Source organism: Petaurus breviceps, unplaced genomic scaffold (assembly GCF_028583685.1).
Source record: "Petaurus breviceps papuanus isolate PSGF00001 unplaced genomic scaffold, PetGlider_PUasm1.0 90035, whole genome shotgun sequence".
Lineage (NCBI taxonomy): Eukaryota > Metazoa > Chordata > Mammalia > Diprotodontia > Petauridae > Petaurus > Petaurus breviceps.
In genome coordinates, this window is record NW_027187165.1 from 522790 (window position 1) to 533909 (window position 11120).

The 11120-nt window shown below is 39.5% G+C and overlaps 1 protein-coding gene across 1 annotated transcript; it reads right to left on the reverse strand.

The window, feature by feature from the left end:
• Positions 1-7879: 7879 nt before the first annotated feature.
• LOC138176630 (protocadherin beta-2-like) lies at positions 7880-10788 on the reverse strand. The gene has a single exon (XM_069107411.1). The coding sequence runs from the start codon at positions 10607-10609 to the stop codon at positions 8219-8221; it is 2391 nt and encodes a 796-aa protein (XP_068963512.1). The 5' UTR covers positions 10610-10788; the 3' UTR covers positions 7880-8218.
• Between the last annotated feature and the right edge of the window lie 332 nt (positions 10789-11120).

The following is an 11120-nucleotide window of genomic DNA, read 5'->3' on the forward strand; positions in this document are numbered from 1 at the left end:
ATATCTGTAATCTCCATAGGCATTGTGAATATGGCATTGCTGATACAGCATCTTAAAAGTACTTGAAGAAAATGCTATTCCTTAAGGCTGGATTTTCCATGGAGTCATTCCCACATGCTTGAGCAAGAGCAAGGGTGGGGATAATAGGTTTCAGGAATGTGAATTCTTTGGTCCTTGAGTCACTGGCCAGACATATCTCAAACTGATAGTTCTGGTACAGGGTCCTGGTCCTACTGAAATCCACCAAGTGATCTGGGAAGGGGCCATTTGGATCAAATTGAAAACCATCACTGGTATCCCTCTTCCACAAGTGAATAATAGAGATCAGGAAGATAAAGGAGATGAAGGACAGGGAATGATTAGGTAGGTGGTGAGGGAGTCAGAGTCAGTCTGGACCTGCTCCTTGGAGGCATCTGGAAGTTTCAGGCTAAGAGAAGCCATCTACCAGGAATATGTTGAATAACCATTGCCTTTTACCAGAGCCAGGAGCCTCTGTTTGATGGTGTCTCTGTCAATGATGGGCCTCCCTGTTCACACTTCCCCATTGTGAACCTACGAAGTGAAAAATCCTGGGTCTGTGTTCTTGAGAAGCTGGTAGGAAAGTCAGGAATTCTGTCCCCAGTCCCTATCCACAGCCACAACCTTGGCCACCAAGTAACCTGGCTCTGCAGCTCTGGGCACCAAATCACTCAGCATGGGATACAGTATAAAGGGAGAGTTAGCATTCTTATCCAGGACCACAACCTGAACCAGAGCCTGGCTGCTCAGAGATGGGGAACCACCATCAGCTGCCTTCACGGTGAACTGGAAAGCTTGGATGACTTCATAAGGGAGTCTTATGAAGGGACCTAAGAGCATAGAGATGACCATTGGCTGAGTAAACAGAGATGTAGGAGAAGAGGTGCAGGTCTCAAGTCTCTGAAGGCTGTGGGGAGTAGGTGACACTGGCATTGATTCCTGAGTCCCTGTCACTGGCACTGACACCACCGATGTGGCAGGTGGGACTGTTGTTTTCCTGGAGGTATAGTCTGTAGGCTCTATGAGTAAACACTGGGAAGTTATCATTGATAACATAGATGATCACTTTGATATTGTACCCAGATTTGAGCCTCTGGGACCCCAAATCTATAGTGATGTTACATTCAACCCTGTTCTATGTCCAGTGCTCCCTCTTTTACCAATGTATAGAAGTTCTCAATAGAATGTTTCATAACAAAGGGAAGATCATCCCGGATGGAGCAAACCATACTTTCATTTTCTCCAGAGTTCAGATCTGAAATGCTGAATACTGCAGCAAATATCTCCCAAGTTTTCTGGGACAGGGCTGGTAAGTGAGGACAAGGTCAGCTCAGGGGAATTGTCCATCAGATGTATCATTTCAGCAATTACAGTGCCTTCTCTAGAAAGGCTCCTTCTATCTGTGGACTGAATATTATTATAGTGTAAGATTGAATTGACTCAGAATCTACTTTCCCCCTTACACAAAGTTGCCCAGAGTCCTCCTTAAGTTGAAAAGTTTTAGGAATGTTTTCAGAGGAATGCAAATATGTAAAGGACATTTCTGTGTTATTTCTTGTGTTTAAATCTGTGGTGCCAGCTGTGACAACCTTGGATCCAATGGGGCTGTTCTCAGGGATCTGAATCTCGTACTGAGACAGAACAAAAACAGGTGCATTGTTATTGATATAGACTAGGAAGACTCTGACTAAGACAGTACCAGACCTGAGTGGGGCTCCATCATCCATGCAGTGAAAGTTATCTGAAATCAGGATGCTCCTCCTGATCCAAAGTTTTATCTGATACAAGCTCTTAGTATTTTTCCCCTTCTGCTGTTTCAAATTTAAATGTGGAAATCAAAGTAGGGACTGAATGTATGACTCTGGAGACTGTTGTTCTCTACATATAAATCTTGTTCACTTCGAAGTAGGAATGAAATCCCAGGGGAGGTCTTCTCGGGAATTTTCAAGATCATTTCAATGTCTAGTAACACTGGTGCATGAACATTAATGTCTTGTACCATCAACTTAGCCCAAGCAATCTGAAAGGGATTTTATCAGTAAGATCTGGAAAGACAACACATGGATCTGCTGGATCTGCACAGCTCCTCCTGATCCATTTTCTCTCTCAAAAGATCTCTTGTTTGATGGTCTAGCTGCAAATACTCTTTTTTCCCTTTGAAAGAGCCTCAGACCCTACTGTTAGATAGTTGTCTACCCTCAGGCCCTAGGGCCTTTGTCGAATTAGCCACAAAGGAGCAGTCTTCTACCACAGCCATTTTCTCTAGCAGTAAATAATGTTCCCATACTGAGCCTGTCTCAGAAACACAAAGCAAAACAAGAAGAACCTGCCTTAGCTGGTGAACTGAAGAGTTTTCTGTATCCGTTGTTTATCGAGTGACCTCCACCAAGAAATAAGACCCAACTAAGCTTCCATCTCAGTAGTTTTATCTTTTGATGCATTAGTTGAAATCTGGGAATACGAGAGCACACAAAGCCTCCCTGTCCTTCCCAGACTTGTGCTAATGAAGCTTTTCTTCTCTTTCCTCAGCATCTGACATTCAGGTCTTCTTGTTTGTGTCCATCAATAAATGTAGTACCCTTCCTTCTCCTTAATCTATAGTTCCAACTCGCGTCTTCTGCAAAAGATTCGTTCTTTTCCTTGCAAAATTATGGCCACATTTGATAATGTTATGAATGTGCTTAGGGCAGCAAGGTGGCACAGTGCATAGAGAGTCAGGCATGGATTTAGGAAGAGTGCTTTTCTTGGGTTCAAATCCAACCTCAGATACTTAGTTATCTGTGTGTGTAACCCTGGGTGAGTTACTTGACCTTGTTTGCCTCAGTTTCTTCATCTGTAAAAATGAGCTGGAAAAGGAAATGGCAAACCATTTCTGCCAAGAAAACCCCAAATGGGGTCATTAAGAGTCAGACACAACTATAAATATTTAGTATGTGACAGTAAGTATTATTAATAAGACATTGAATAATAATAATAATAGCCTATATTGACATAGCCTTTTAAGGTTTGCAAAGTGCTGTTTACAATTTATCTTACCTGATTCTACCTGGGAGTTTTTAAGGATGAGAAAAATGATGGTTCAAGAGATTAAGTGATTTTCATGGCCAGAAATCCAGCAAATAAAGGAAGCAAACCATAATCTCCACATCTATCAAATTCATCAAACTTACACTAGGCTATATAAAACTTGTATTTCAAAGAATTTGTATTTTCATCTCTAAAAGCTGAAATGAAGAATATTCTATTTTCCTGGAACTTTGCCCCATACTTTCTGGATGGTAAATATTCTTCAGATGATAGGGGGTGGGGGGTGGGAATGGGAGAAAGCTCCTAAATGCAGAGAAGCAAATAATACATCTACCTATAGTGGAAAGAGCACTGAATTTTAAGTCAGAGGATTTACATTGAAATCCTGACTGTGTTACTATCTGTGTGTTCTTAAGAAAGTCACAGCACTTCTGGAGTCTCATTTTCCACTTATATCAGAGGAGGAAGTTGATCTAGATCAGAGATTCTTAACTTTTCTTTAATATGAACCTCTTTAGCAGTCTGTAGTCAGGTTCTGAACCTCTCCTTAAAATAATGTCTTTAAATGAATAAAATAAAATAAGTCAGATTACAAAGGAAATTAACTAAATTGACATACAGTTGTAAAATTTTTTAAACTTATAGGTCTCAGGCTAAGAACTCCTAGTTCAGATCTCTAATGTTCCCTCTACTTCTAAATCCACTAAAACATGAATCTGCAAACCATGTAGGGCTGCCACGTCATTGATGCAGTATAGGCCAAATGAGAGACAAGACTTTGTTGACTTAGCAAAGCCATGCCCTAATACCAGAAGTATCACCTGACTGATCTGTGAACAGACCACAAAATGGGGCATCAGTGAAGGGGAAATGAAGGCCTTGTTAGACTAAAGGTCTCATATGTATTTTTTTTCTGCTTTGCCAGGTTTCCATCAACTGAAATTCTCCCTCCAGTTCATGTTGGTGAGACTAGTTATTGGAACTGTTCTTTCCCATCTGCTTCAACTGGGTCATTTTTGGTGAAGTAAAGGCTGTTATTCTGCACAATTAGAATTCTGGAAAAACTTGTGAAGTGATTTCTTTATCCTATCATCCCTTTATGTAAGTTGGCTTCTTTCCCTTGAAACACACCTGACTGAGTCTGAATTAAGGAAACCCTATGTCATTTCTATTTTCCAAGAGACTAGGAATCCCTTTACAAGTTACCTGTTGGTAAAGAGGGAAACAGGAGCAGAGAGGTGGAAGTGACCAGAATTGGCTAGATTAGGAGGAGCTTAGATGACACATGCTTTCTAACTTTGCTCAGTCAGCTTCCTTCTGAAAACATTTCTACAAGGTTATCTTCTCTCCAAATTTGTTGTGCTGGGGAAGAGAATTTTTTGGGATGGGAAGAGAAGATGTAGAACCTTCACCTTAGCCCCTGAATTCTGAAGAGAGTCTCTGACTGGGACCATCTTCATTTTACAACAGATTAAATTCATAATCAACTGGGAATCTGTGCTTTTGTAAAGTAGACACAGGAAAACCAAAAGAAAAGAAAGGATTCATCTCCCCTAAAAAATTGGTTAATGCTGACCACTTGAGAGTGTTTTAGCTTTGGGACTTCCCCTTAACCCATCCTCATATTCCCTGTGTTAGCTTTTAATACTTCAGAACATGTGAATACCACTTGAGACAGTTAAATCTTTTCTAAAGAGTAATTAATGTGGGAGCGGCTAGGTAGCACAGTGAATAGAGCACTGGCCCTGGAGTCAGGAGGACCTGAGTTCAAATCTGAACTCAGACACTTAACACACACACACACACACACACACACACACACACACAAACTAGCCACATGACCTTGGGCAAGTCACTTAACCCCAATTGCCCTCCAAAAAGCAAAAGAAAAAAAAAGAGTAACTAATGTCACCAAATTTAAAACATTCTTCATTCTTGATGAAAGTGTCTGTGATTGGTCATTCCCTTAAACTTTTTAAAATAAAAAAAATTGTACCTTTTGTAAATAAATTTGTAAATGTTTTCTTGAATAACAAATTTTTCACAGATGCATATAACTTCATATTTGGAATGGACCTCAGAAGTCATTTAAGATCATAGACTTATAATTAAAAAGGACCTTAAAGGGGAATTCATTAAACCTCTTCCTTTGAAGATTAGGAAACTGAGTTTCAAGAAATGAAGTGATTCTTCCAAATACATAAAGGTAGAAAGTGGAAAATTGAGGATTCCAACCCAAGTTATCTGCTTCCAAACTAAGAGCTTTTGACTCAATCATTTTCCACTTGTCCATCCCTTACCTAAAGCTCAAGTGACTCTACAACCTTCCTGATAAATTGTCATAAAGCCTCAGCCTGAAAACCTCCAGGTTTTGGAAATATATTATCACCTAAAGTAGTCCATTACATTTTAACACCTCTAGTTATTATGTCATTCCTCTGCAGACAAGCAGACAAATGATTGGAATATCTAGTTCCTGAAAAAAGATGCAGAGGCTATTTAAACAACAACATAAAATGTTCCAACTTTCTACTAACCAAAGCAACATAATTTAAATCAACTGTGAGATATCCTCTTACATCCACTACATTGACAATGAGACAATGATATACAAAAAAAAATTATAAAATTCAAAGCTGGTGCAGCTGTGGGAAAACAAACACAGGTCCTACATTACTATAAGAGTTGTAAATTGAAACAATACTTTGACAAGCAAATATCAGAAAATGATAGCTACAAAACTCACTCTTTGAATCATTGATCCCACTATGGCCCAAATACTAAGCATGTTACTTACTGGAACAAAGGTTCAATTGGGCAAAAATATTCCTAGCAACACCATTTCAAAAACAAAGCAAAACTGGAAACAATGTGCCCAATGATTCTGAAATAATAACCAATTGTGACATAGGCATTTAATGAGATATATTATAATGCCAAAAGAAAAGGAAATATGAAGAATACAAATAAACATGGAAAAACTTAAATGAAGCAATGCAAACTATAAAAAGAACACCCCAAACAACAATTATGCACTGTATAAAACCATGTACATAATGATTATGATAATAACACAGTATTAAAATTTAAAAATACATTGAAGGGGGAAAGTTATTCAGAAAGGGAAACAGAAGCAAACAAAATTTTTTCTTACTTTTTTATTTTTAATATATGCTTTCATTTTTTGAATAATGAAAATTTTCCATTTTATGTACAGTTTTAAATTTTATTTTTATTTGAATCTTTGCTTTGATGCTGGCAAATTTGACACAATCTGTTCAATTCTTCTATCTCTCACTATTCAGAAGGCCATGAAAAGTCACGAGGAAAAAGTATTATTTAAAAAAATCAAAGCATCATACTAAATTCTACTTTACAATTAGAATGCTACTTTATAATCTAAGCCCCATGTGTTTCCTTGTCTTGTTGGTCTTATAGTTAAGGATGTTAGTTCTTGTCATTAATTCATAATGTTACTAAAATATTGGGAGATCAAATGGGTGTACTCTCTTCCAGGAGATGTATTGAATTTCCCCAAAGCTTGACACATTAGGTCTTTGGAATAACTTGTCATATAGAGTGATTTTGTTATGTCTTCATGAAGGAAGGTTATTAGAGACAGGTAGGACATACAGTTTATAGAGTTCTATACCTGGAGACAAGACAAAAATGAGATCAAATTTTACTATATACACCTACTAGCTGCATGATCCTGGGCCAGTCACTTAAACATTGCCTCAATTTCCTCATCTGTAAAATGTGGGTAATAATAGCACAATAGATATGACAGTAATTGTAAGATGAAGTAAAATTAGTAAGGAATTATATACATGTATGCACATATATACAATACACATACACATGCATATATATACTTTCCTTATTAGAAAGGGACTTCTCCTTTTAAAATATATCAATTCTTTAATGCAGATGTTATTTTTATTATAAATTCCAGCCATTACTATTTGGGGATTCAAATTTAGGTTCATTTGTGTGGAGTAACTTTCAATAATGTTAAATACAATTTCCCAATAACTATAAAGAAAAAAATTATACTAAATTATAATTAATACAATCATAAAGTAATTTGTACTCTTGTTTTTTAAAAGTGTGTGTGTGTGAATGGTGGTATAACCCAACAAATTCCTCTTTGATACCTGCATGTATGCTTCAGAAGAGTTAGAGTTGTCCTCACCAAAATGGCAAGGATAAAGTCAGGCAAGATTTACTGGGCTCCTGCACCCAAAGGGTGGAGGAGGAACATGCAGATAGGTTCATCAGTCATTTGATGTTGTTTTTTTTTAATGGAGACTCTGACATGGAAAAGGTTTTTGTTTTTTTTTTTGTTTTTTTGCCAGCCTTCGTATTCATCCTTCTCTGACCTACTCATGATATCTAGTACTTATACAGCATATACAATAACTAATCACTGGATGATTGATTGCTGATTCCTGCATTCAAACATATCTGGAGACTGACAATTTGTAAAGGACTTCAGTTCACTCTGTATTTCATAAACATCTAATGGGATGCTAAATTGCCTCTTCCTAATTCAGAATCATTCTATAGTTTGGGAAAAGCTGCTTGTATGGACTATAGTTATGTAGAGATGGTTTCATTTCTCAGAACCAAAGCCTGAGATCTAAGAGTGACAGTGAGGAAGAAGCACGTGTTCCTCATATCTTTTTCAGTGTTCCACCCAAAGTTTGCATGCCATCAATAAATCACTAGTTAGATTAAAGATAAGTGTATTTACATTTCTTGAGACAAAGAAAGGAACTAATGCAGTCTTAGAAAACATTTCCTAACATACAAATTAAGAGAGCTAATGCAGTTTATGGCAGAGAAAAAGTTTTAGTATCCTGAACAAAGTTTGGGGATTTAATTGCATCAAAAATATTAACATTCAAGTTTGAAATGAGAATGCAAAAATAAAGTAGCTCATTCATTCCTAGAAATTGATTTGGGACAAGCATAACCTGGACAAAGGTCAAATACAGAAAGAAAACCAAAAATAAAAAATGGAAGAAAGAGTAGCAGGGGAAAGGAGAACATGAAAAATTATAACATATGTTTTTAAAATAAATTCTCCTCTGTCATAGTAAGATAGAAAATAAAAGGGATGAAATAATGACAAGACATAATGGCAGTGCATTGCAGAATATTTCTATCCCTAATTAAAGTCACAACTATTCCTGAAGGATGGGTTTTCTTTCAAATCCTTCCTGTTATCCTGAGCAGAAATCCTGGGGATAATGGGCTTCAGGAATTTGAAATCACTGGTCTCTGAACCACTAGTTAGACACACCTCATAATGGTAGCTCTGAGACAAAGTCCCTGTCCCATTGACATCCACCAAGTAGCCAGGGAAAGGACCATTTGGATCAAATTGACTACCATCACTAGGATCCCTATTCCTCTTCCACAGGTGAATAGTGATGAACATAATAACAGAGAACAGGAAAAGACAGGAAACAGAGGCCAAGGAAATGACTAGGTAGGTGGTAAGGGAGTCAGACTGCACCTCCTCCTTGGCTGCATCTGGAAGCTGAATGTAGGGCTCAGAGAAGCCATCCACCAGGAGCACATTGAGTGTGGCCATTGTGGACAGAGGTGGTTGTCCATTGTCCTTCACTAGCACCAAGAGCTTTTGTTTGATGGTGTCTCTGTCACTAATGGGTCTTGCTGTGTGAATTTCCCCATTGTGGGCCCACAAAGTGAAGAGACCTGGGTCTGTGGCCTTGAGAAGCTGGTAGGAAAGCCAGGAATTCTGTCCCCAGTCCCTATCCACAGCCACCACCTTGGTCACCAGGTAACCTGGCTCTGCAGCTCTGGGCACCAGGTCATTGCAGGGAGCTGTGCCATTCTGCAGGGGGTACAACACAAAGGGAGAGTTGTCATTCTCATCCTGTACCAAAACCTGAACCAGAACCTGACTGCTCAGAGATGGGGAACCACCATCAGCTGCTCTCACAGTGAACTGGAAAGCTTGGATGGCTTCATAATCCAGAGATCTAAGAGCATAGAGATGACCATTGTCTGAGTTGATGGAGATGTAGGAGAAGAGGGGCAGGTCTCCAGTCTCTGGAGGCAGGAGAGAATAGGTGACTTGGGCGTTGATTCCTGAGTCCTTGTCACTGGCACTGACACTGCCAATGTGGAGGGCAGGACTGTTGTTCTCCTGGAGGTACAGTTTGTAGGCTCTCTGAGAAAACACAGGAGGGTTATCATTGATGTCGGAGATGAAAACTGTGAGATTGTACTCGCTTTTGAGCCTCGGGGATCCCAAATCCATGACGGTAATAGTGACGTTATATTCTGCTCTGATCTCTCTGTCCAGTGCTTCCTCTGTTACCAATGTATAGAAGCTCTCCAGAGAAGGTTTCAGGGCAAATGGAAGATCATCCTGGATGGAGCAAACCACCCTTCCATTTTCTCCAGAGTCGAGATCTGAAACCCTGAAAACAGCTACCACTGTCTCGGGGGAATTCTCTGGGATGGGATTAGTAAATGAGGACATGGTCAGTTTGGGCAGATTATCATTCAGATCTATCACATGGACTAGGACCGTGCATTTTCCAGAAAGGCCCCCACCATCCGTGGCTTCGATATCAATTTCATAATACTGAGTTGTTTCAAAATCCACTCTTTTTATTAGTGAAATTTCACCTGAAGATCGATCTATTTTAAAAGTTTTGCGAATGTCTTCAGAAGCATCGGAAAATGTGTAAAATATTTCTCCGTTATTTCCTGTATCTAAATCTGTAGCATGCACCCCCACAACCAGGGAGCCTGGGGGGCTATTTTCGGGAATCCTCACCTCATAATTCTGCCTCTCAAACTCAGGGATGTTATCGTTGACATCCACTACGAGAACTCGAATTTGGGCAGTCCCAGACCTGGGCGGGGACCCACCATCCAAGGCAGTGAGAATTAATCGTATCTCAGGCAGTTCCTCTCGATCGAGAGCTTTGTTCAACACCAGCTCTGGATACTTCCTACCGTCATTGCGTACGCGTATTTGAACTTGGAAATGGGAATTAGGGCTGATGGTGTAGTTTTGGAGACTGTTGATTCCAACGTCCAAATCCTGTGCACCATCTAAACGGATTATCTTTCCAGGAGGACTGCTCTCCAGGATTTTCAGGAGCATCTCATCGTCCAGGAACACAGGCGAATGGTCATTTATGTCTCGTACTAGCAGCTCAGCCAGAAAAATTTGAAATGGGTTTTCTAATAATATCTGGAAAGGTATTACACAGGAATCGGTAGGCCCACACAATTCCTCCCGGTCCAGTTTCTCTTTTATGAGTATATCCCAGGTTTCACGATTGAGCTGCAAATACTGTTTGTCTCCTTTAAAAGCGACACGAGCGCCCCTATTAGATAGCTCCCCCATTTCTAGTCCCAGGGCCTTAACCACATTGCCTACAAAAGAGCCGCTCTCCATTTCCTCTGCCACAGAAAACCTCCCGGGCTCCGAACCCGCCTTAGACATGCACAGGAAAACAAAGAAAATCAGAACTTGCCTTTGTATCCAAATTGCGTTCTTGTCTGCTTCCATGCTGACACCTTTCAAAAATACTCTTAGTTTATCTGAATCCACACTTCTGGACACTGAGGTAGACTGTGGGTAAATAACTCCTTCTGGGTCCCTTGCTCTCCACCAGCTCCTGCTACAAAGCTCGCTTCCTTTGACCACTTACTGCCAGTGTGAGTCACAGAGTAATGGAGGATGCAGGTTTTTTTTGATGTTGTTGCTTTGCAGATTAGTTATGCTCCTTATCCTGCAGCGCCACCATGCGTCCTTATTGAGAATTTTACTTTCTTAATACAGTTTTCACAGGCATAAAGATTTCTGTCTCAGGCAGATAATACTTTATGTGTCTAGCTTTCTAAGGGAGATATTGAGCTCTGGTTGTAGTTACAAGAGTGTGTCATTAGATTTTTCTGTGGAAACCACACGCCAACGTCACATATACGCACAAATTATTATAGAGAGTTATATATCCTGTAGCCGACTTAGGACACCTGTGCTTTTACAACGTATAAATCTCAGTGATAATGTCAAAATT

What these genes read in the sequence shown, in the direction of transcription:
- LOC138176630 (XM_069107411.1), bottom strand. Translation starts at nt 10,609, where the DNA reads ATGGAAGCAGACAAGAACGCAATTTGGATACAAAGGCAAGTTCTGATT.